Here is a 26,604-nt window from a genome sequence, read left to right on the forward strand (position 1 = left end):
CGGAACAGCGACAGCCTGCCGCGGCGGCGCCTTTCGAAGATGGCGCAGTAGCGCCACCTGGTGTTTTCTACACAGAAGAGCACGCCCCTTCCTCGCCGTTCGCGCCACTAGATCATTCTAGTTCACTATACTAGCTGTAAGCATAATGCGCGCTAAGAAACGAGTGAACAAGATAAATTACATCTTTAGAAACTGTGCTGCATCTAGGCGGAGGGAGTACGCACATTGTGTAGCCCGGTAATGTGGATGGAGGTCTGCAGGGCTCCTGATTACCGGGAAGGCGTGTCTTACTCGTCACAGCCGTGGTGGACAATGAAGAGGTCGATTTGTGCTCCTCACCGTCTTTGTTCTAAGGCGATTGAAGGGCAGTCGTCGCAGCTGTTTCATTGTGCGTTTATCTCGCATCGAGTTTCGACGTTTACTGTTCCCGTTACCGCGAAGGTAGGACTTGTTCATTACCTGTCTTTTTACTGCTTTTAAGAACAGATCAGGGTCTGAAGTGCTAAAACTGTGCACACACAGAGAGAAAGGTAGACAAACTGTGCTTTTGTTAGTGTCCACCGACAGCTATTTTGTAAGTTGCCATGTACCAACTAGCCCAACAGCACGTTTGCCTGTTTTAAATTGCCTAATGCATAATAAAATCTTTTCCTGTACTTTCCACTCGTGTTGGTTTCCTTGCTGCTAGCATGGCCGTTGTTGTGTAGAATAGAAGTCCTATCGCAGCAATTTAGGTAAGAATGTTTGTTCTGCCTAATTTTCTAAATGCGGATGCACTGTTCATTATCTTCACGCGGAAGCGTTTTGCCTTAGTACAGTGCTCTTTTTTTGCACTGTACTGTGCGTCCCATCTAGGTACGTAACCCGAGCACTGAAAAATACTAGCAGGAAATGCAGCAGGAAATCGTATATTTCCAGCTGGAAATGCAGCCAGGAAGTCCAAGCTTTCCAGCTGGGAATGCCAAATTTCCAGCCGGAGTTTCCAGCTGGATTATGGAACTGGAAATCTCTTCCAGCTGGGAAACATTCCAGCTGGAAAGCAAATTTCTAGCTGGGATATGTCCCAGCTAGAAGAGATTTCCAGTTCCATAATCCAACTGGAAATGTAAATGAACACAGCCACCAGATCTATATGTCTGCAGACATAGATCTGGTGGCTGTGTTCATAATTGTGAACATTATTGAGCAAAAACAAAACATTACACATATATGAGGTGCAAAATCAAGACACATATGATATTTGCAGTGTTCCTTTATTAAAAACTACATGGATGCTTCATTTTAAAGAACCTAGTGTTTCTTGGGCTGTGATATGGCAAATTAAATATTAGCCACTGTAGTAATGTGAAACGCGGAGCCATGGAGGAAAGAAAAGCCCTCCGCCGTGGACACAGTGCCGCCACCTGGCAGTGGCCCTGGGTACACAAAGTCGTGTGTTTCCCAGGGCCAGTGCCAGGTGGCACTACCAGTGTTGCTCCGGCGGTCGCTTCACCGGTGCGCCGGAAAGAACGGCACCAGATCACGCGGTTTCCCACCCTTCAGCAACTATGGCATAAAATGCCAAGTGTAGACGTGAAGGCATGCTCAGAAAACATCAGGAAAAGATACGAGGACTGATGCAGCAGGGGCGGCATAAGACTACCGTCTTTCGACGACATTTACAGTGAAGCAAGAAGATACGCAGCCAGTTTTTTATTTCAACCCTGTAATTCTTTTCTTTTGTAACGGCTTCAATGTCTTCAATGTAAATACTTGTAAATGCACTTTTTTTTAACGCCTACCTCCTTGTGCCTCATCATCGGCTACTTCACATCCCTCCATGGCGACACCACCCAACCTCACCAATGAACCAAACTTTACTGATACAAAAAGCGTTCTTATTTTACATATCACTCTCGTCCAAACAAAATTCCTTATACTACAGATTTTGCAGATAAATGATACCAAACATTAAAATGAGACAAGTTTAATTTTCAGCTAAATCATCAGGGGTGACATAAGCCATCTACACACATTTTTTTTTTCATTGAAAAATTTGCTAAGATAAAATATTTAACTTCTTAACAAATAAAGTAGCAGACAGTTTTTGTAGGGCAGCTGTATATCGCCTAAAAATATTGAAATCTCGGCGAAAATTGATTGGCAACGAATGAACTGGACATAATTTACTGGAACGAAACGGTGAGGAATGTCAACGTACTTACCGCGGTGGCTCAGTGGCTAAGGCGTTGTGCTTTGCTAAGCCCAAGGATGTGGGTTCGGCCCCAGCCACAGTGGCTGCTTTTCTGATTGAGGAGAAAAGCCAACATGCCCGTGTGTCGAGATTTCGGCACACGTTAAAGATCCACAGGTGGTCAAAATTAATCTGGAGCCCTGCACTATGGTGCGCCTCATAGACCAAGTGTAGCTTTGGCCCGTTACACCCCACAGTGAATCGAAAAATGTCGATGTGCCGCCGACTTAAGACTCCACTGTACCTAACAACGACTGCGCACATGTTACCACTGGCGCATGGCAAACCTAACCACATTCTGATCAAATAATGCCTTCGGTTTGGCTATGCAGGTCCGCACCATATAGATACAGAGACTTTTTGATAGCACTGATAGCAGATAAGCAGTGAAGAATGGCAAACTCGCAGAATTGCAAGATAATAATGTAAACGCATCTATAATATGTTTTGTGTTTTTTATATTTCTCAAAAGAAAACAAATCAACATTTTTTAACTGGAAAAAAAAGTGCATCATTCTTCTAGGTGATGTGAGTAGTCATCCCTCAGTGTTACTCAATGTCACTTCATCGGCTTCTTAGAGACTTGTCATCACCAGAAAATGGAGAAGCTTTAATGACGAAGCTGTTGTGAACCTTCGTTACACTGTACCTGCATTTCCTAAATAAAAACAAAATGCAGGGGACAATGCAGATTTACTGCAGTTTTTAGAGACATGTGCTCTTTTGGGCTGAAGTCGGGTAAGTGTCGCCAAATCTTCTCCTACTGCGGCAATGCAGTGTAATGCCCGCTTGACTACTCGCCGTGGGAGCAGTCTGTTTTTGATTTTTACCCAACCTGCCAAAGTGCTGCCGCTTACTGACTAGCCAGGGTCACTGCCAATTATTAATTACTATTTCTTGCTGTAGTTGAAGTTTCCTCCCGAGTCCAGACATACTACTTTGGCTGGAGTTTCATCCACACGTAGCCATCGCTGGAGTTACGTCCGTTCATCTGTAATTATAGTTTGGCAATTAATAACTGACAGTGACTCTGGGTAGTCGGTGACCAGTAGTGGTGTGGACGGTTGGGTAAAACTCAAGACAGACTGTTCTCCCCATTAGGTGTGAAGCGGAAGCTATACATTGGGTTTCCGGGGTATGAGGAGTATGGTGACACTTCCTAAGATGTCAGCCCTGTTCTGTTTAATAAACTTACTTTTTTAGTGGTGCACCACTGATGTAGAAGCTGCTCATTTGGTTTGGATGCTTATGTGAACCTGTTTCTCAAGCCCCTTCGATGAGCGGTAGCCATTCAGTATTCTCGTGTAGTGCCAAACTTGGCTTTAACAGATGATGTCATTAGATTTGCTGTGTGTCCAGTGAAAGAGCGTGTACTCGGGCAGGATGCTTGATGACACGCTTCACCAGCCAGTTGCTTTGGTTTGGCACGAACTTTTAGTAGTGCCGAAAATCTGCTACACTAATGAAATATTTGTGTAAACAGCTGCATTCAGTGTTCCTTTTGATGGTCTACAATAATGTAGTTGAATAATCTTGATTAGATTCACTAATTGATAACTATTATTTTACCTCAGATAATTTCATTGTAACATAATTAAAAAAAAGGAAGTTCCTGCGTCATCTATGTAATTATTTTGTTACTGGAAAATTGTACATTTCTACTTTTAATGCTTGGTTTTGTAGATATGTGAAACTCCGTATAATAGATGCCTTGAGAAGCGTTGGGGGTGCGAAACACTGTTTGCAATGTTTTAAAACAAAGTGAATGCCTGCATTGACGAGCACAAACCAAGCCAGATTTTGACTTCGATTAACCACCCAAAACTAAGCCTGGGATGTGCACTGTAACGGGGAAATCCAGAATAATTTTTCTATGGGTGCTTTTTTTTCTTTTATGGCCTTTATCGGATGTACAGAAGCCATGGTCATGAATATAACCATTAACGTCGAGATCAATTTAGTGAAAAAACCAGCCTATTTCAAATGTCTTGAGCTTCACTGCATGGCTCCTTCCCAACATACCTAGCAATGGATATACTAGTGCTTGAGACGGAAACGGTGTGGAAGGTGTGCACATACACTTGCAGTGCTGGTTCTGTATGCCATGCTCCCTGGGCATATTCTGTGCATGTGCGTTTCAAGCAACTCTAGCATTTTGGGACACTATGCTGTGCCAAAAAGGCAGCCTTGCAGGGACAGAAAAAGTGTGTTGGAGTGATCGACAGAACAAAAGGAGACATGAAATGGCAAATGCATGTGCAGTAGCCGACTGATTTGTCGGACCTGGAGGGGAACGAATAATAGTCCGAATAAAAGAGCAGTCCAAAAAATCCGTGAGTCATTACTCTTATGGGACAACTGGCGGTTCCTCGGGAAAGTCCGAGATATCCAGCAAGTCTGAATTTTCAGCGTACAAAAAAACTGTCGGCTACTGTACTGACTTGTGTTATAAACTTGCTGCACAGCAAAGGTGCTGTGAAGAGGCTTGAAGCTTTTCTGGAAGAACTGTTGAAGTTGTCTTCCGGTGTTTAAAGGTGTCATGAAGACAATATACAACTTTGTTTTATTAAAAGACAGTGACAGCGTTGTCCCAATGACAATGATACCAATTTTACCGCAGACTTCGAATAACGTAGACATTAAGGACAATAGGTGGAGCAGACGCATTTCACCAACCCCCGGACTTCATGACATCACAGGATATTGCTGCTGCTACTGGCGGCTGCCGGCCAAAGCTACCGCCAAGAAACATGACTGTGCAGTTGTAGTGGTGCCTCTAGTTCTGTTTGATTGCACTGCTTGAATGCTAACGTGTAGTTTGCGCACTGACAACTATGCTTTTAGTGTTCATACCTTTGCATCACTGCTGACATCGTGTAGCGCGAAATGTAAACGTTTTTAAAAATTTATTAGATTTTTTCAGTTAGGAAAATGTCTTTTGGGGCTGGAATGGAGTTGAGCAGGTTACCAAAGGCTAGTTCTTTCAAATTACTCAAGGTTATATCTTGTCTTCATGGCCTCTTGAAGGCTATCTTATGCCCACTGCACAAAGTGGCTCTCTGGCTCACCAAGCACGCCCATATATGCCCACAAAGCCAAGCGTGCATTAAACAGTTGCTCAGCTTCACTGCCTCTACTTACTACCATGAACGAGGCAACAAATGCGTTAAAAAGTAGGTGGTGTAGGCTCTGAGTATATTATGGTGATTGTAATTCAACAATGGTGGTGAGCATATATGGTTTGCAACCTCGAGTCAAAACTTTCAAACTAACCACACTGGTTGGCAAAAGTCCCAAAATTAGTACCTATCAGCTTCCTGATTTCTCTTTGACTTGGTCAGAAGCGAGTAGTCACAAGCAGAATTAATTTCACATTTTTCAAAGATCGATGCACACGTTTTTTTTTATGTTATAAGCTTTTCCTGAAGCACCACACAACTGATCATTGCCTTACGCATGGTCGTTTGTCACAGCATTCCGAAACTGCTTTAAAAAGTACCTCTCTCTTTTGACGTGAGGAATAGAAGGGACTAGCTGTCAGTTGCCAGTCTGTATTTTTAACTGAGTGAACGGCTAAAAGGACGTGTTATAACGTCAGAGCTACAAAAAAAAAACAGTGGAATAATTAAAACTTTGTTGTAGCCATTGGGCTTACATGGCCATAAGTAGACAGTCGTAATTAGTTCACTCAGATTCCGTTGTTCTATTGCTTAATTTGATTGCGCATATTAATCCCAGTCAGAATGGCTACCTTGGGCCAGCAAACAAAAAGATTTGTCGTCAGGGTCACACAGGCGGAAGTCAGGTATGTAATATATACGTACAGGCTGCTTCCTGGCCTATAGCAAATGCATGCATGCCTTCATGCAGTATCATCCGCATATGGGACCCCATGCAGTCGCATGGCCTTTGTCACAGGATGTTGCCGCGCATCACTGCCTTTGATAGGCTGTGTTTTATTCGTTGTCGTGCGTCAGTGGAGCTGCTCTCATGGTGACAATCTTTGGCGGTGTGGATGTGTGTACTTAGTTGGAGCTAACAGTGCAGGAATTTCTCTAGTGATTCTACATGATTTGCATAATCGCTAGAGTGTTTTTTGTTGTTGTTGCATTTATTGGCTTTACAGTTTTGTATGCCTGAGTTTACTCTAAAACAATGCAATCATGCATTCCCACGCAATCAGTGTCATGCACAGCGCAAGTTGATGGCACAGTATCAACTTATATAGGAAGGTCAGGTAAATTCATGAAATCACAGCTGCAATGCACTTGCGATTTATCTATTCAAAAAGTACACAACTGAAGTCAAGTGAGAAATTGTTATATCATAAGTATCCCTGGTAATTCACGAGTGCTAAAAAAAATTTGAAGCAACCTTGATCACACCGGCAAAGACTGTGATGCACAAAACATATTGCACTCAGCCAAATAAACTTGCATCTGTCTAGCCTTTCTGAGCTGATTATTCTTCTGTATGCCTTATGGTTAGAAGCTTCAGAATGTCAGATGGCTGTGTCTGGACACTTGGCCAGTTACTTGCAAAGTCACATTTGTGATTGCCATAGCCAGTGCTGATGCTGTGGTAGGGTTCATGTATGCCCTCTCGTAGCCAATCCTGTACTGTAGTGGAAAACCACTGATGATTAAAATAAACCATTTATAGCTACTCAGACAATTTTTTATGAGGAAACATCCTTTGTGGTGTTTACTTAATTCGCATTTTCTAACTTCTTGGCCAATCTACTGGCCAGTCTTCCGTATGGATGCATGCAGTTTCGTAGCTAATGCTAATTCGCTCTTTCCAGCTACGCTAGTGACGCCGCGCGGAATTTGTCCGAAGCCGGGAGATGGTGATCGGCGGACCGGTCGCTCCGCCGGAGGCGGCCGGGGGCATCCGTGCGGGCTCGCAGAAGCGAAAGGAAAATCGTAATTGCACGTATTGCGACAATGCCGTATAAATAATGGGAAAATATAAACTGAACGAGCGTTCATATTCTCTCAAATTTCTTAAAGCTATATAAGCTGCATGTAAACGAAAGAGTTTTGGGACTCATCGGTGTCTGCTGCGGAGAAAAATGGAAGTCCTTCGGACCCACGCGTGCGTACGTGGGGCCTTAACTATTCTTCACTGAATTACGGCTGCCACATTTAATAGTTATTTGCGGTGAGGACGCTGATTTTGTAGGCGTTTTGTATAACCTTGTGATCGTCTTTTTCGTGTACTATTTACATTCACTGCCGCATAATATGTCAACCCATCTTCGCTTATCTGTTGTTAAATTCGCTCAATTCCACTGCTTCCAAACATATAAGCAGCAGAGGCTGTCCAATCCGCTTGCTTTTATTTCAATGAAGAAACAACTTAAAACTTTTTGCACGCGAAGGCGAGAAGCAAATGTGGAGATGTGTTTAATGATTAATCATATTGAATATCGAAATAAGTGTGTCTAAGCGAGATGTTTTAGAAATGACAATACTGTAACTGATTCTGCTGGTTGAAATGCGAGCTCTTGAATGCATTTGGTAGCCCCCGTTTTCGTTGTGGTAATATGGATCGACGCACTTAAAAATCTTACCGGCAGTCAAATCAACAGAACGTAATTTCAGCCGTAAATTAGTTTTTAACGTAAATTAGTTACCACAAGCCAGAAGCACACCTGTAAAGTACTGCCTGTAGTTTAACAGTGCACGCTTCAATATCACACGCCAGTGTATGCTACATGCACGCGTAAATACGTGGGCTTACAATATTTTTTCATACAATGCTAACACGTTCGTTTGTACACCACTTGATACGACGTAATGGGAGCCTCTTTTTCGCCGTTTGACTACTCAATGTCGTAACTAGTTTTTACTACACACAAGCAAAACACCGCAATACGCACATATCGCCCGCGCATGGTGCGCACGGGTTTCTTCGTAGTGTGTAAGCACGGAAACGAACACGCCTAAAGTAAAACGTACACTGATGGGCGTACACTGCAATAATGTCCCAAAACTTAGCGTTGCACATTCTGTAGCAGGTTGTTTGCCCAATAAGGCGGGGTTGTCCTCAAACCACTTCCGTGCGGCCTGAGCCATGCACAGCGGATTGCCTCGCACACAGCGCTTTTTACACCGCAGCAGACACCCTGAAACGAATCGAATGTTGTCTCGCGATCAGCAACGTATGCATGCATTTATTTTTCAAGAAAGTAGTTGTTTCATGCGGAGCAATGGGCTTTCAGGCCGCTACTGATGCTGGCACGCGTGTTGCTAAGGGGGCCTGATCACCGTCTCGTCCGCCATTGCGGTTTTCCGCAGCGCCACCTGTAGGGGCTGGAAAGAGCGGATAGCTTCTGCTAAGAGATTTTGGTCATTGACCATCGTCACATACATTTCAGTTGTCTTTTTTGAGTTGACTCTTCTTATGTAGGTCTGATGGCCTAAAGCTTTCGAAGGGCTTATTGGCTGATACCTTATTATAACATTTTGGTTATCTATACTGGCCAGTTTGATATCGATTATTGTTTCGTATGGCCAGTAGCCACATGCCATACTTACTGCACCCACAGCTACCACAGGTTCTTTCATCACTGTTTTGAATTCTGAGATAGTGCCGTGGCAGCCCACTCGTTTCAGGATCGAGAATATGCAAGTTCCACTCTGGTTGAGCTTGTCTTTTTTTTTTTTGTATGACAGTGAACTGTATGTGTTGGTATATCGTGTCACACTGCTATCACAGCTGCAAATTTCTCTCTGCCACGGCTCTGAGTGATCCTAGGAAGTCCAGTTAAAAATTCAGCTAATAAAACACATTTTATGTTAAAATCAGAACCCCTCATCTGTCTTCAGGTGGTACAAATGAACCATCTCATGCGAAGCGCAAATGTTGTTTTTACAGTCTGCGGGAGCATAATGCACTACCTGTAATATCAGAAGCAGTTACAACAGCCTGCTCAGCCTACTGATCGCTCATCCAAGCTGTTAATTGGCTGGCTATCTGTGCAGCACCACTGCCCGTGCTGCTTACGGTTCATTGTGGCCACGTGAACTAAAGAAAGAGCATCGATAAAATAGTTCTGGCTGCAGAGAAAGTAGAAACCACTATATATTGACAATGAAACACTAAATCTGCTGTTTGCATGTACTAGCTGTTGAATGAATGAAACGTTACTTTGACAGTGCTGACCAGTACTGTTGATTCAATGAAAGACTGATAGTGCTACACACAGGAAATATGCATTTTTGAATGCATAAGCATTCTTTGTGGACTCAGCAAGAAAACCTGTCTGTAAGATTTTATGCGCCACACTTTCGCCGCGTAAGAAATCACTAATGATAAAAGGTCCTAGTGGCTTCATGTTTTCGCATGACTGCGTGTATTAAAAAAAAATGCCGAGCCGGCAAGGAATTTGTGTATAGCGAAGCCGAATTTAAAATGGCGCGGTGTGTTGGGCTCTATAGGGATAAACGTGGTATAAGAGTCCCTACTGCCATTATATTTTCATACCAGACTGTTTAGAATGCCCCGAAAATATGTCTTCTCCGTGATGCATTTGTGTTGAAGAGTGAAGCCGACTTTAGGGGCTTGGCGTATTACACCGAGGCTTCGCATTTATCCAACCATTCCCACTTTGGAGTTTGCACGATTTTTTTCTCATCTATGTCGCTGTTTTTCTTGAATACAGACAATTTTTCAAATGGTTGGGAACCAATGGCATAATGAAAACAGTAGCAGTCATTGCAGATAATGTAATGGTGAAAGTATGTCTGGTTTTATGAACAACAAGGCAGCTTTTACAACTGGCTTGCTAACTAATCACAGAAAACTGCCTATTTAATTTTGGTTTATGAACTTCTGATCATACGGAATTCATCAAGCTACCTCAAATAAGACTAATTTTTTAAAGCTTTTTAGTTACCTAGTTTACGTTGCTCTTGCGCTGCTGAAAAATGAAATCAGTGACACTTTTAATGTGCTGCCAAGCTCTGCATCATGCAAGCCCCCCAGATCATAAGAACGAGGAGCGCATACAACTGAGAAGCAGTATGTGTAGTCGTGGCCTCCGCGATTCGCTATATACCAGCATTTGCTATATACCGTTACTGGTATACCAGAAGGTATACTGGCAACGCCATGTCTATTGCTTGTCCAATTCATGGAACTGTCGGTGCCAAGTTGTGTGCGCCGCCACATCTGTGTTTGAAGTACCAAAATGCTCGGCATTGTGTGCCTTTACAGGGCAGTGTACGTGCTTTACGTGGTCAACAAGGACCCGGTCACTTGTGTTTGTGTTATTACTGGCTGCAGGTATTCTTTCGTTACAACATATAAAAACACAATAATTAAAGTCTACATGGTGTACTTTGGTTAAAAAGGACACACCAAGGATTGTAACCTCATAGTAATAATAATTCTTTGGGATCTTTTTTGTTTTTTGTTTTTGTCGATTAAAATAACTTTTTAAGTGGCTGGTCCGGTATCTGCAGATTTTCGTCTATCAAATCTACCCGAGGTAGTAATCCCTGGCAGAGGCACAGCAACAGTGCAAGCAATGTGTACTTTGCCTCGTTACCTTTCCTGCCTTCTGCAACCATAACAATGAAAGGAGCCAGCTACAGCTGATGCAGTTTCATAGAAACACACTTTTCTCGAAAAGTCAATGTTTAAAAAATTTGAGTTTTGAGTTCCGGAGTCCTCTTCCCTTCAGTGCCATGTAAAAAAAAAAAATAAAGAAAATAAAAGTAGGTGCCTTGATCAAGATGTTTCTGTCAGCCCTTGTTGACCCGGAGGCAATTGCATGTCCTCAGTTTGCTGACGGACTAAACTGCATTAATGAGAATGATAGTTTCTTTTGCTTTGATTAGAGACACTGAAATTTAAAGGGGCCATGAAGACAAGTTCCAGTTTGTTTTATTTGAAAGATTTGGTGTGTTATAATGACCTCAGCGCTTGTCTGGCAGCAAACAATGGTTTATTCACTGAGAAATCAAACATTTTAAACCAGAATTCTGCTGCTAAATCGCATGTTTCGTGACGTCGGCAATGACGTATCCAGGACAGGGCCTTGAAACTAATGGTAGTATGCTGACAAGGCCTGCTACCATCTCACACACAGCCGTTTGGTTATCTTGTTTGTCTCCTGCTTTCATAGATGGCACTGCAATACTGATGAGGAAGTGACTTTAGCACCAGTGTTTGCACTTTACTTCTGACTGCACTTCCATACCTGCCGTACGTTTATTATGGTTGATAGCAATCATTTTCTAAAACATAAGCTATGACTCGACAAACATGGTCACGTAAGTGGCCATGTCGCTTATGTCAGTTGGCCAGTGTTATGTCAGACACAGCCCAGTGTGTCTGACCTTTGGCTGTATTAGGCAGCGTCAGTTGGCAAAGTGCTGCACTAATTTGTTCGATGTTTATATGTTCGTTCGTAACTTTAATTGTTCGTCCCACCATTCTTACTGCTATAAAAAGAATGTGCCCTAAATTTTGCCCTATTCTTGTGCCCTATACCCTTTTTGCTGCATTTCAGCGCCGTGATGCGGGCAAACCAGTGCATCAACAGACTGTCCGAGAAGAAGCACTGCAGCAGTGAGGACAGCCACGAAGCGCGGGCCCATTTCGCGCGAAAGACCCGGAACAAGAACTGCGAGGACTTTGACTACGGGCCCTGCGGCGCGGGTGCCTCCACTGCCGGGGTTACAGCATCACTGCTGGCTGTGGCAGCCCTCGTGGCGCTTCTCATGGACAAATTGTGATCTGCCTGTGGCCCTCCTCATCTCTGTCGCTTGCATCCCCATGCCACACCCCTTGTCCAGCCCTTGCCAAAATCAGCGTTACAGACTGTGGACATAGTGCTGCACCAGAAAAAAAAAGAAAAGGTTGCGCACTTAGCAGTGGGATGGTGACTGACAAGCCACAGGTGGCAGACGCACGTATGCATTGTATGCACAAAGAAAGATTAGCTAAAAACTGTGCAGTTACACGTTAGCAGCGTGTTTTATTTAGGCTGGAACAACAGGCCATAACACGGGTTAACTGTGGACTGCTAGTTTAAAGATGCAACCATTCCCATGACATCACAACTTCAACATTTCTCACCATGTGAATAAACTTTGACTTCAGAGTTGATGTAGTGCACAATTGCTCCTAGCTGAAACTAGCTTGGCATTTGTGGCCAATGAGTGGTGCTGTATGCATGTCCGCAGAGTAAATTGTTTTAGATAGTGAAGGTTTGGCTACTTGTTATTTTCTTGTCAGCAAATTCTTCTTTGAAAAGGAAGGTAGCACACACTTATCTAAGCAGCTATGGTAGATGCATTGCATTCATGCCCTCTACATTGAACTTGCCAGGCAAGTTCAATGTAGAGGGCAATGTAGCTGGCTTAACAACTGTCCAAGATTTCTAAGGGAAATCCTGAAATACAAAATCTGGCAGAAATCTATTTTCTGGGTAAAAGAGCACTGAGGATGAAAATGCACTGACCAGTAACGGCCAATACTTTGTTCTTTTTTCATTTTTAGTTTCTCTATTCTTGAAGCAAATAAGCAGAACTAAATTTGTATTTAGTATATATAGTTCGCATCATATTCACAGCGGGCTTTTTTGTAATAGCTACATCTCACAGCATGACAGTGCAAACAAAAAAAAAACCATTCAGTTATCGTTCATTGTGTAATCACCACATCTGAGCATTATTGCTGAGCACAGTATGTTAATCACAAAATACAGAAGGGGCTATCATGAATAACAAAATTCAAATGTACTGTGGCCACTTTTGGAGCTGTAATAGCAAAATTACCTTTGCACTACTTTTGGGAGCCAGGGAAGGCTAACTTCATGCACACACAGCTAGGAAAGAGCGAAATACAACTGCAAAGTCCACGAACTCTTAACGTGCATCCCTTGGCAGCCAAACACTCTGCCGTTTACACTTTATTGCAGTGCCACCAGTTCGTGCGGCGACATAAAGAATGCCACTTTGCATTTGTTGCTCTTCAGTGAATTGTGCTCACAGAAGCAGTGGACAGCTAAAGATTCCACACACCTCCAAATACTAAAGTATATAAAGAGAGACAAGAGAAGGAAATGCACATAAGAGTCAGTTGTGTATGTGCAAGTCTGCCTCTATGTCCCATCCTTGTTCATGTGCTTAGTTTCTTCAAACCAAAACATATGTGCAGTGACATGCCTTCCTGTAATTCGCTCACCAGGTTTTCATAACTGTCTATTGGTGGATAGGGAGAGAACTTCCTAAGTGAGAGGTTCAAGTTCTTCTTAGCCATCCTAATTTGATGGGGGACCCCATGTATACAAGTCTGGCTATGTGTACGATTTATGTTTGCTGGATTATTAAGTTGAACTCAACAATGATACCAAGCTTTCTTTTTACTCACATTACTTGTTTTGATGCTTATTCTGTTAGCACCGGTAGCTTTTTTAATATGATTACAACATCTTTTCAACACTACTCAAGTTGCTGCACTCTTGCTTCCAGCAGAACAGCCCAGCAGATGCTACCTCCTGCAAGATGTCTTGCTCAAGGAGCACCATAAAATATTGGTTAAGGCTTACATGCATCATCACAATTTAGTCACAAACTTGGGAACCAGAAACATAATTTAATTTGTGCAAGATTGTTGTGAATAAAGTATGTCTGACGAAGTTCTACACATGACAAAAAGTGTCCGACACAAAGCAGCATGAAATACAGCTATTCCCCTGCACATGCTGCAAAGCGAAATAGATGCAGCATGTGCAGGGTAGATACATGTAGATGTAACTGGCCTGGCAGCAATTTCATGCTACTGGAATCCTATAGTGGTCAAAGAAAGCTAAATACTGCAATGTAGTTTGGAACACATGCTCAAGAACTTCCGTTTTACATTTGCAAGGAAAAGTGCAATTTAAGTATCCTACTTCATTTTGTCACCCAGCATTCACTCCTACAGGCAGAGGGCCTCCACAAATTACCAAGTGTCATACACGTCCACCATCTGAAACCCGATATCACCTTGAATTTCAGCAAAACATCCCGACTCTACAAGACTAGAAGTTAAATAATAAAAAAAAAACATGAGAACTGCATTCAGAATATGGAACCAAAACCACATTTTCTTTTTATGGCTGTAAAGTTAGGCCAGCATGTTCTTTTGAGCTGGGCAGCCATTCCCAGCTACTGCCCTAGTTCGGAATGTTTGCATCTTCTCTCTATCATTCTTTTCGCACTCGGGTCTACGCCAACCAGATGTTCATCTGAAAACTAGTGCAGCCTGCCAGTGGCTAGTCATGGCGGAGTGAGGAATGTACATTCTATAAATTGGAGCTAATTTTGGTATATATATATATATATATATATATATATATATATATATATATATATATATATATATATATATATATATATATATATATATATATATATATATATATATATATATATATATATATATCAAGATTATGTATATTTTGGTTGGTTACGAGCCTGCATGAGCTAGTACCTACAAAAGCAGCCTTCAGAAACCATAGTCCAGATAAGCCCCTCATTATCGTTGGTAATACTGAAGGCTCTCTTAACACTTTTCAGTCCTTAGCCTCCCTGAGAGTCGTAACTCCACTTATAGCATGGCTTGTACCCTTGCCACATGGAAATTTGCAATGGTATGCATGTCTAAGGGAATTTGAAATCTACAATGTCATTTGAACTGAAAGAAGCCCCACTGATCTACGCAACAATTTTCAGTGGCAGTTAAAAGCGTCAAGTGTTCATACCCAGATTTCGCTGTCGCTATTGCTGCCAAGTTTCATTCTCATAACTTAGCAAAAACACCTAACTGCAGAGTTCAATTGGGCTAGAAAACACAATTTTTAATACGAAAGTTGATTACAAATAAAAATAGAGTTTTTTCACTAAAACGATAATTACTGTTGAATTTCACTACAGTTAGGAACATACTTTTTGTTGTCTAGCCACAGTAGCCCCTTCTTGCTGTTTTTTGTTGTTTCATTGCTCATTGGTTTTCAGTCTTAATGTCTAAAATTTCATTACAAACTTATTCTTTGAAGTGTAAATTTATTTTCAAAATTTTTTTGTCTTATAATTGCGGCATCAAAAATGAGGGTATGAATGTTTCTGTTCCTAAGGTAGTTGAGAGCCTCAAAAGTCACTGATGGTGCTTCTTGGACTTGGATGGCATCCCATACCATCGCCTTTGAAAAATCTCATGTAGCAGCTCAATGGTCGCATTTGAGTTGAATGATGTGCGGTTTGAAGGACTTGGAAAACAAATGTCCATGTAGCATGGGTATTAACAAGATTGACCCCTGTAATTACGCAAGGAAAAGGAAGCCTAAACGTCGACTCAGATGGTTGTTACGACGTTTACTTTGATGTTCTGCAATTTACATTGATTTTAAAATATTTCTTCTCATTTCTTACCACACATAACATAATATTGCTGAAAAAAAAAGGTCATTTTTAAACCCTCAACAACATGAAGCAATATCTTCATGGAGTTCGTAAATAAGCCGACATAAGGGCCAGTCGCAAAGAAACCTTCTTCGCAAAAAAAGGGACTGCAATCAAGAGTATAAATAAATGTCAGTCTGCACTAACTTGAAGCACCCTAGCATTCAATTCCTGGTGGACATTTGCAGCACTTTTTTGAGTCGCAGACACAAGGCATAGATATGCACAGCACGCCTATTAAATGTGCATAGTTCCATCAATGCTATGGTGCACAAATTGAAATGACTTTGTACTTGTTCAGGAAACACTTGTGTTAGGTCGTCAGCTCATCCCTATGCTATGTGAACAAAGCTACATTTAAGGTATTCAAAGCTACATTTAAGGTATGGGGAATAAAGGAAGAAACGCAAGCAGGTAGAAAAATATAAATATGGCTTTATAAATTCAAGCAAAAATAGAACCAAGCATTCGGGGAAAAAAAAGCAACTACAGAAGTTAAACTCCACTGAAAATAGCAGTGCTTGTGCAAACAAACGCTGAAAGAGCGTGCAATATTTTTGACTAGGTGATAATCAACTTTATCAGCTGACGATGAGCCACAGAGAACAGCCCATCACATTACAGTGCAATGAGCTGTAGGGTAAGACAAATGTGTAAAGCAGCAAGCACGAATAATTAAAAGCATGGGACAAAGTTGAAAATTGCTAGACTTTGAGGCTTTCCTTTGATAAGGTAGACAAACTGTTAGCTCTATGAATAGCACTTGTGGAAATTTAATTCCCAACACATTAGGAATACCACCAAACCATTACAAAATGGTCACAGGCTATCGGCTAAACATTTTCCATGATAAAGCACTCCAAATGAATGGCTTGGTGCTCTTCCCTTGTGCAAGAGCCTCGATAGCAGACAGTCCTTTGAAGTGCTCTGAGAGAGCTTGCACAAGATAGTAAATATTTCCGAAGCACTTAGAACGTTTAGAAGTGCTGAAAAATTATGGCCCTAGCAAGCTAGGCTTTTTATAATGATACAGCAGCACTCTAATGCAGGCAATATTTTACACTAAAACAATTCTGTGCTGAAAAGGGAGTGTCGGGAGACCTTTGGTTGTAGAACAAGTAGATGTGGTATCTGAAATGGTATATAAAACATACTTTTTCAAGTGCATGCCTGAAATGAACAATGCCGCTTTGGCAACATGCTTCACAATGGAAGGGCAACACAAGTACCAGGATGATTTGTATTTCACGGAAGCGTTTGGGTTTGCACAACTGCATGTAAAGACAATAGCTTCAGTTGTGCATCCACCATTCACGTCTCAAACACACACGAAGGACTGACCTGCTTTTGAATGAAACAAACCTTAGCAAGCTACCTTCTGCAAAATGGTGTGGAAAAAAAAAAAAAAAAACGTCCCTAAAAAGGATACCTTGTAAAGAAGCACTTGAGATTATTCCTTTCAGTGCTGAAAGCAACGAAACGTAAAACCAGGTAATATTTCACAAAAAATTGCCTTTCATGCGGGCAGTGTTGCATATGTCTATCAACTTTGAAGCGATTGAAACTAGTACACGAAACCAAATAGTTTGTATTCTATTTCTCTCTCTCTCTCTTTCTTTGCTACTCTCGTATATCAAGCACCGCCTTAAACAGGAGGGGGACTCGGTTACAGATCAACCACCCTACGGGCAATAAAATTTTTCAATACTCTCCAGGTTCAACACCGGGCTTGGCATATGACAGGTAGGGCCGACGTTTACACCTTTATGACCGGAGGCTTGGTCGTCATTTTTTTGTCCTCGGGCTTGGTCGTCTCCATGTGGTGCTGGAGCATTTCAAGCTGGCGCACACGCGTGTAGGCTGCAGAGCCAAGCAGAACCAGCCCGTTGCTGACCCACCACAGTGCAGACTTCAGTTCAGAGAACCAGATTACGGCCAGTACAGTCTGAGTGCAGGCTTTGGCGGTACCGCTGACGTTGTGAGTCAGCGGGGAGGTGACGTGGATTTGCAGCATGGTCACGTAGCCGATGAGAAAGCCGAAAATTCCGCTGATTAGCATAAGGGACCAGAACACAGGGTCGGAAATGTAGGGGAAGTTGTAGATGACGGGCACCTCGCCGAAAATAATGACAAGGGGAAAAAAGAGCAGCACCGCGTTGACATTGTTGTAGTAGTTGAGCAGCGACACGCTGTCTCCGACCAGCGGCAGCATCTTCTTCGTGTAGATGCTGTACATCGACAGGGTCGCACTGGCGATCACGCCACACGTAACACCGAACACGGACAGCGATCCCATATGACCCTCCTGGTTTACCCCCAGAAGGAAACCGGCCACGATGATGCCGCAGCAGGCGACGGCGGGCATCGACGTGGACTGGTGCAGCACAACGTAGGTGAAGAGCACGTTGAAGACAGTCGTGAGGGACCGGCTGACGGTGTAAAAGGCGACGCCAACATGCTTCAGGCAGAGGTTGTTAAAGGTCACCATGGCGACAAAGAAAGCAGAGAGGGGCAGCAGCGCCTTCAGTGTACCGATGTCGTGGGTGATCTTCGGGAACTGAAACAGGTTCGGAAGCTTCTCGCTCAAGAAGCTCAGGATCACGCACAGAATGTAGGACACGAAGCACTGAAAAAACGTGATGAATAGCGGGGCATTGAGCTTCCTCTTCTTGTCCGACAAGAGAGTGTTGTTGATGAAGACGAGCGATATTGATATGACCCAGTATGCGCCCACAACCCCTGCAATCCGACAGTATTTGACTATAATCGCCCGGTCACCCATCATCCAATGGTGAGTCACGTGCGGGTCGCACTGCTCAGTGAAGACTCCACGAAGTCAGAAGACACAACACACACTGCCGCCGAACTCTTTAAAACTTCAGAAATGGTCGTGAAACGCATTAATGACTGCACAAACAACACGTTGACACTGCAGCTGCACACGGGCCAGCTGGGTAAGCTGGGTTCACGCCTCCTGCAATTGCGGCTTGGATTGGCTGCGCCTGATCGTCGCCTAGGCCTGATAGGTAATGTATGATGAAATTAATGACATTTTTGTTGTAAAAAACAATAATGTGTTTCCCTTCGAAAATTGTACAAAACGCATTATGTAATTGTCTAATACGGCAAATACGCCTCACTCAAACTCTAAAATCGCTAAAATGCGCCAGTTTGGTTATGTGACTCCATCTAGTGTCGACTCTAAAAATGAAAAATATCTGGCTAAAGCCCGCGAATTGCGGATCAACCATAGGATGCGGCACTGACGCTGTAATCCTGGAATTGCCAGAAGTGGGCTGGAATGCGTATGGATATGCACAATAGGGTTGCCACGTGCCCGGTTTTTGACCGGCCCAACCGTTTCTTTACACACCGGCCCGGTTGCCGGTCCGTACTTAAAACCGGCCGTCATTGGCCAGATTTTTGGTCATCGTGCCGCGATTATTTTTCTTTTGGTGTTTTATAAGCGCCAATTCAGCAACTACGATGATAAATATGTGTCGGCAAGCTGCGCAAAGGCACGCCAGCAGAAAAATAAGCGGGCGAGCGCGCTTCCTGAGGTGGACGGGGATCAAGGGGACGAACAACGCAACGCAATGCCTCCGCCGAGATGGTGAGGGAAAACGAGCAACTCGTCTGGGCCGCTAAGTCGAATTTAAATATACATACAAGCTCTGCAAATAGGAGAAAGCGAGTGTACAGAATTTTATCCTTTGTCGTTCTGCGTTGTTGGTATATTGCATAGTTATTGCGCGTGTATGTGTACATGAATATCAAATACATTTTGTCATATATATATATGCGTTGCATACTTTTTAACGTTCGTTTGGTGGATTCAGATTCAAAGAAGAGCTTTTAATGGATGAAGTATGTGCGGTTACTTTTCAGTGCAGCACATTGAGAGCAATAACCAAAATCTCAATCACTTTCAGTTCAAACGTCATGTACCCGCCGCGGTGGCTCAGTGGCTAAGGCGTTGTGCTGCTGAAACCAAGTACGCGGGTTCGTTTCCCGGCCACGGAGGCCGCTCTTCTGGTGGAAGTGAAAAGCGAAAACGCCCGTGTGTTCGAAATTTAAGCGCACGCTAAAGATCCCCAGGCGGTCAAAATTAATCCGGAGCCCTCCACTACGGCGCGCCACATCGCCTCTGTAGCGTCGGCGCGTTAAACCTCATAATCAATCATTTAACAAACGTTACTATATATATACATTAAAATTCAACCTTCTATATGGTGCGATATGTGTTGATGCCGAAAGCAACTAACAATCTGAGGTGTTAATTTTATGGTGACGTCACATGCGCAGCGCCCTGGAGCAGGGGAGGGTCTGGAACAGGGATGTGCAGTATAAGATAATGATATCGAAATAGTTTCTTAGAGATGCTTTTGAATATCTGTGTTCCTGTATCAAGATACATTTGAAAGAATGTATTTCTCTCTCAGTAACGAAAGTATACTTTTATGGTGAATCGAATATATCGCGATACTCTGTGGAGTATATGCGTATCTCGATCGCTACATTTATTTTTCTTGTACCGCTTTTTTTTTTTTTTTACAAGCAGGAGCCATCTGCGTCGTTGACCCCTCTCATTTTTATGCACCTGACTTCCCTTCTGCGGATGTGAGCGTTAGGTTAACCGTGCGCCGACACGAGCATAATTCTCCCCGTAAGGCACACGTGTGAGCTGGGTTTAGGCCGGTCGCACAAAAGGAAGCGAGGACATCGGCCCACGGACACGCGGGTGGGGTGCACGTCCCCGTACACAGCAAGGTATACAGCAAAAAAATGGCTGAGATCAGTGGCTCTGGGCGCAAGCTTCGTGCGCGCGTGTTACGCGCGCGCGCACTCGAGCTGAAATGAGAACACCGCGGTTGACAGGGAGTGGTAGTTTCGTCGCCTCTTATGCTGGTGTTGATTACTGGGCCCGGCGGCTCGCGGTAGCGAGGTTACGAGTCAAGTTGAGTATAGGAGGATAACTGACGCGATACCTGGTGCGTTTATCGGTCCGAAGTGAGGTCAATCTTTAACTATCTGTGATTGAATGGCAACGCGCAAAAGGTGTTGTCGCCAGGCGTCAACCCCTACCCCCTTTTTTTTTTGTTTGATGAGGATGGAAAAGGGAGCACGAGGACGCGGGTTCGATTCCCGGCCGCGGCAGCCGCTCTTCTGATAGAGGCGAAAAGCAAAAACACCCGTGTGGACGAGATTTCTGTGCACGTTAAAGATCCCCAGGTCAGGGCCGTACCCAGAGGGGGGTTTGGGGGTTCGAACCCCTCCCGAAATATTTTCCAGGCAGCCCGTAAACAATACTTACTGTTGCTTTCAGCAAAACTACCCCCTTCCCAAAATTCATCCCCCCCCCCCCACCCCGAAAAAAATGTCTGGGTACGGCACTGCCCCAGGTGGTCCAAAATTAATCCGGAACCCTCCACTACGGCGCGCCTCATCGCTTGCGTAGCGTCGGCGCGTGGAACCCTACAATCAATCAATCAAAGACGGAAACGGAAGTAGCAGTCTGGCCCCTTTGTTTATGGAAACCATTTTCTTAGGGGCCCTATTCTCGACTGCACAAATTTCCAGGCAATTCGCCATGTTTTTTTGCGTAAGCACGACGTAAGGATTCAGTGACGTGATGCACATATATAGCTATGACGACATGCAGTGTAATTTGACGCTTCACTCATAAAGATCACACCAAGGTATCCAATATTGCGCATGAAAGATATAAAAACATTTGGCATGTACTGTAAAAATTAAGACGGTAGCTGAGGCTATCCTTCACGGGAGCCTCACGGAAGCCCTGACGTTGGCCGTTTGGGTCCAGGCGCAGATGACGTCATGAGCTTGCTCGGTGGCGGTGGTGAGCTTTCTTGTGCACTCAAAGATTAAAATTGATTTAAAATATGTTCTACTGAACAGTTACGGTTTAAATTTCTGAGGGGGTATCTCCATATACAAAGGAAGCTTTTTACATAGTTATCTGAGCTTCGAAATTTCGTGTCGGCACTCCTTTAAGATCTATCAGATCACTATCCGCTATTGTTCAGCGCTCCCCAAGTCCATTCCTTGCCTCCGCATTTTCGTAATTCGTTCCTCTATTTTCCCTGTTCGTATTCCCGCCTCTAGGTCGTCGCTCCTTTACCCCGGTAGTCCAGCGGTTGTCATTTCGTCGCATTACATGCCAAGCCCAATACATTTCTTTGTCTTTGAACTATGATATCTCCTACCTAAGTTTGTTCCCTGATATAAGACGCTCGTTTCCTGCCCCTAAGCGTTACTGCTACCCATGCTTCATTCCATGGCTCTTTGAGCTGACCTAATTTTCTTTCCAGGTGTTTAGTGAGGCGCCAAGTTTCTGGTCCATAAATCCTCACCTGCCGGTTGTATACCATGCTTTTCAGTGGTAGAGGTAGCCTACCATTCATTGTTTGACAGTGCTCGCCGAGTGTATACCCCCAGCCCATACCTGTTGTGCGCCGTTTTTTCTTCTATGGCCGGGACCAACACTGAAAACCTGTCCAAAATTGATATATTCATGCACGTTTTATAACATTTTGTTTCCTACAGGCTGAAACGAGTGCTTCTTGCATCTCTGTTAAACGAAGCTTTATATGCCTAGGCGAAAGAAAAACCCAGCGGTCCTGTGCGGGCAGAAAACTCCTCCGGCGCAACCTCATGCGCATGTGCGAACCAAATCCCGGGCCATCTCCACTAACGTGAAACCTGGGGAGGGGCGAAGCATGCAGTGTATGAGTGTATTCAAAGATTGTGAGTTTTTCTCTGGCCACTGGGCGCGCACTGATTGGGCGCCGCAGAAGCGCCGGTGGAAGGAGCACTCGCGCTCTTGTGGGGCGGTGGCGCCCCCTCTTGCGTTGAACCGGATTTAAGCAATTAAATAAGAGACAGACTAACCGTAAGTTGTCTTCGTGTCACACGCCACAGCATGCTAAGAAGTATGCTTTACAGGAGAAAACCTGGCGTTTGAAACCATTTTCGAGGTGGAATTTAACAGATTTCTGTTATCAATGCAACTAAATCCTGATTATTTCTCTATTTTAAATTAGTTTAAATCATGTTAGTTTATTTTGAACCGGTTTTATCCATGACACACCTGTTTTTTGACCATCGTTTGACAACTTTATTTACCGGGACGACATGAGACGATGACAGGAGACGCCGACAGCCCGAGTCCCTAAGGAGCTTCGCCCCTAAAATGAGATTGGGGAGGAGGTAAAGGCATGCATATATATATATATATATATATATATATATATATATATATATATATATATATATATATATATATATATATATATATATATATATATATATATATATATATATATATATATCCACACTAGTAAGCGGGAACGGCACATCGGAGGGCAGGAAAAATAGTCCAATTCGCAGCAGAACGCGCACGTAGTGAGCTGCTGCGGGAAGCACAGCTCAAGCGACAACGGCGGGCACAGGCGGCAGAGGCGCGGCAGAGCAGCGCCAACGTGGCAATGGCAAACACCGACCACGTGCTACTGCGAGATGAGTATTGGCGGTGAGCGCGAACACAGGCGGCGCTGCGAAGCGCGCCTCCGTGACGTCGGCTTAGGGATTCTCGCATTAGTCGTCTGCTTCACTCAGGCTCTCTCTCCCTGCTATTTCTTTGCGCTTGGTCAACGTCTGATCTTGTCCGCACCAGAATTGGCGTGTGGGTAACTTTTTATCATAATAATAGGCTTAAAATCGCATACACTAGCTCAAGGAGTGAGTGCATACCGCTACGGAAGAAACATTGCCGGCGTCGCCCCATTCCTTGCGAAGCCGATCCTGTGCGGAGCGCGAAGAGTCGGAGCTAGGCGACAGCTTCTCAGTTAAGCGATCTTTCGAACGAAGGGAACAGTCAGCTGCTAATAACAGACAACAGCGAAAATGGAAGACCAAAACAAATTCTAGGCCTTCAGGGCTGTTGGCTTTGGCAGAAGACATTACCGATTCCCGGTAATCATATGTAAGGTAAAATTGCAACCTTGCCGAACGCTCGAACGTGTTGTGTCACATCACTTTACGTTGTCCAGGCATGAAAGTTTGCCGACATACACTATAGACTGCAAAAACTGTAGGTTGAGTTCCAAATAACCCAGTGTGTATATAGGCGCGTGCTGATTTTATACCGGGCATCTAACCAGTATGGAGGTTTATTGAGCAAAACGAGTCACGTCTATGTTAAATTTACAGAAACATTATATTTGTTCAGACCTGGAGGGATATTTCGGTACATTTTGCACAGCCATATCTTCCCGATATTCGGATATGCGTTATAGGAAAACTGCACTCAAGAGGAGGAGGAGTAGGGGGAGCAGGAGACAACTTTAACAATTAAATCGATCTGGTTAGTGGGCCGGGTCCTCAGTCCAGGACAAGAAAGTAAAAGTAATTTTCTTCAAGTCATAGAACGCCATCCCGAGTAGAATAGGAGTTGTTCTTTGCGCCTGGAAGGGTTGAAAAGCAATAAAGAGCTACTTGGAATTATTCTTCGGTTTCGATTCTTGTAATATATGCAGGTATACTGTTTATTACGTTAGTTAGCGAGTATATCATACCTTAAACACCGTAATCATGTCGTCATTGTTCGGGTTGAGAGTCAGTTCGTTATGATAACGATATGATTACGATAGAAATTCGGAGCGCAAAAGCCGCCTTCGAGTACTGTGGACAGCGTTGTTTAGGGCGCGATCGCGGTGGCGTAGCACAAACCTTCTCATTGTATTTGCATGTGAATAAACAAAGCACGCTGCCGATATGCACCTTCTTGCGCGCAGCCGTAATGAAAGCCAATTTGTGAAGAAGGGAACGTATGCCATACAAAATGAAGGAAATATCCACACGATCTTTCTGGGCCTCCCAAACATCCCAAAACCTCCTAATAGGACGTTTGTGACGGCGCAGTAAAATTAACGCGTTGGGCAGAAAAAAAAAAAAACCAAGAAACATTAATCTGATACAACAACGAAAGAAATAGAAGAAAGCCGCTTTATTTCCTGCTAAGCGATGCGCGTGTAGGGGCCGCTGCTTGGTACGTAGCATTAGACTGTTGAGTCTTCATAAGAGCATCTCAAAAATACTGCAGAGAAGCCTACGCATTTTGAATACTTATCGAGAAGCTCTGATCCTCGCGAATAAGCTAGAAAGGACGAGTTACACACGATCTTCTGACCGATGCTCTGAAGAAAGTTGTTCACTATCTCTTCGTGTGTTGCAAACTTGTGGGGGCTACAGCTTCAAGTTATTCAGATGCGTCTGAAGCTGGCAAAACAACTGAGTCACTAGAAATACGCTTTTTAACGCACTACAGCAACAAAGCGGGCCATTTCTAGCACAGGCACGGCTGCCCCTCACAAGCGGAGTGTAGCCCATGAGTGTAGCAGACGATAGCGGCGCGAGTCCCTAAGCCGACGTCAGAGCCAGGGGGCGCCACTCAAACATCTCACCGCCAATAGGCCACGCGCCACACGCACTCCCGAGGAACAGGCAGCTTACGATCAGCGACTCCGCCAGCAGGAACGGGAACGCGCTCGTCTACGACATGCCGATGCTGCAGCCCGTTACAGCTTGGCTAGTTAAACATCTCCGCAGAGTGCATGGGCGAATTTTAAAGCATTACTTTCGATGTAACGTTTAAAAAGACAACGCTCTCTCAAGCAGGTCCTGAAGCGATTTTTCCAGGTGCTCTGCAGACTCACTATACCGAACTCTGTCATCTTCAAATCTCGAGTCGCTCAAATATTCATCATTTATCCGTAATCCTGACTCAGCAAAGTCAAGCTTTCTGTATGCCCCAACCGAAAGTAGGCTGAGGAGCCTGTAATTCTTGAGCTCTTTGACATCCCCCTTTTTTGTGAACCTGAATTATGTAGGTATTTTTCAGCTCATGGGCACATTTAATCTCCTGAAGCATCCTGAAAACTTTTTTTTGGTAAGCTTGTCTAGAACAACCTATTTTCCCTTCTTCAGGTGATACCCATGCCGCCGTCTCATACAGTTTTTCCTTTCTTCGTAAACTGGCGCGCATCTTCCCCCGCCTCTTTAGTTACATCGGGCCCCGCAAGCCAAGTTTGAATGCTCAGTATTGTCCCGGGCCCGTTGCTAGCGTACAGCTTAGAATAGACGCGTTCCGCTACTCTATTATTTCATCCATGTTGTGCGTAATGTTACCTTGTTCGTTTCTGAGGGCGTACATTCTGTTTTCGCGAATAGCTAACTTCTTCTTAGTTGCTCTTGAGCTTCCTCCTTTTTTAAAGCAGTGCCTAAAGTGCTGTCCGACCGGACTCCAGCTCAGTCCTAAAGACATTGCTAGAAACCAACCGACACGATTCGAATTTCTAAGACTAGGCGATACAGCGCTGAGTGTCTGTTGTTTTCGTGTAGAGGTTTCGTCTTAGCTTCCTGGTACAAATGGCGGTGGTTTGAGCCAAGCTCTTGCATCCTTTCTATTCTTTACATATTCAGTAACAAAGAATTATGACGACTGAGGTTAGTTTTAGGTGTTTTGAATCAATGCTTTCTGTTCGTTATGTTATTATGTTTGCGTATAGTTTACGTTACGTTATATTAGGAAGAGCGAAGTAGTGCCAGACGGGACATTTTTTTTTAAGGAACGCCGGAGGACGTCACCTGAGCGCTCATAGTGCCGTCGGACGGCACTCTAAGCACAGCGCTTTTTTCTCTTCAATCCTTGCCATGTTTTTTTATTTTTTATTGTGGGGTTTAACGCGCCGACGCAACGCAGACGATGAGGCGCGCCGTAGTGGAGGACTCCGGATTAATTTTGACCACCTGGGGATCTTTAACGTGCGCCGAAATCTCGTACACACGGGCGTTTTTGCTTTTCGCCTCCATCAGAAAAGCGGCCGCGGC

General features: G+C 43.9%; 2 protein-coding genes across 4 annotated transcripts in view; one reads left to right on the forward strand and one right to left on the reverse strand.

Annotated features, from left to right (window-relative positions):
- Positions 1 to 13,895, forward strand: part of LOC144155318 (uncharacterized) — a 41,757-nt gene extending 27,862 nt beyond the window's left edge. For all 3 annotated transcript variants that reach the window (XM_077686666.1, XM_077686668.1, XM_077686667.1), the window contains exon 4: positions 11,757 to 13,895. In XM_077686666.1, the coding sequence (XP_077542792.1) occupies positions 11,757 to 11,982 (226 nt within the window). In that variant the 3' untranslated portion in view covers positions 11,983 to 13,895. The remainder of the gene's footprint in view (positions 1 to 11,756) is intronic.
- A 2,213-nt stretch (positions 13,896 to 16,108) lies between these two features.
- Nac (GDP-fucose transporter nac) lies at positions 16,109 to 18,678 on the reverse strand. Its single transcript, XM_077686665.1, has one exon. It carries the CDS (start codon positions 18,476 to 18,478, stop codon positions 17,450 to 17,452), a length of 1,029 nt encoding a protein of 342 aa, XP_077542791.1. The 5' UTR covers positions 18,479 to 18,678; the 3' UTR covers positions 16,109 to 17,449.
- Positions 18,679 to 26,604: the final 7,926 nt, after the last annotated feature.

This window comes from Haemaphysalis longicornis, unplaced genomic scaffold, assembly GCF_048455015.1.
Source record: "Haemaphysalis longicornis isolate Haplotype H1 unplaced genomic scaffold, Haemaphysalis longicornis Haplotype H1 scaffold_1, whole genome shotgun sequence".
NCBI classification, from domain to species: domain Eukaryota; kingdom Metazoa; phylum Arthropoda; class Arachnida; order Ixodida; family Ixodidae; genus Haemaphysalis; species Haemaphysalis longicornis.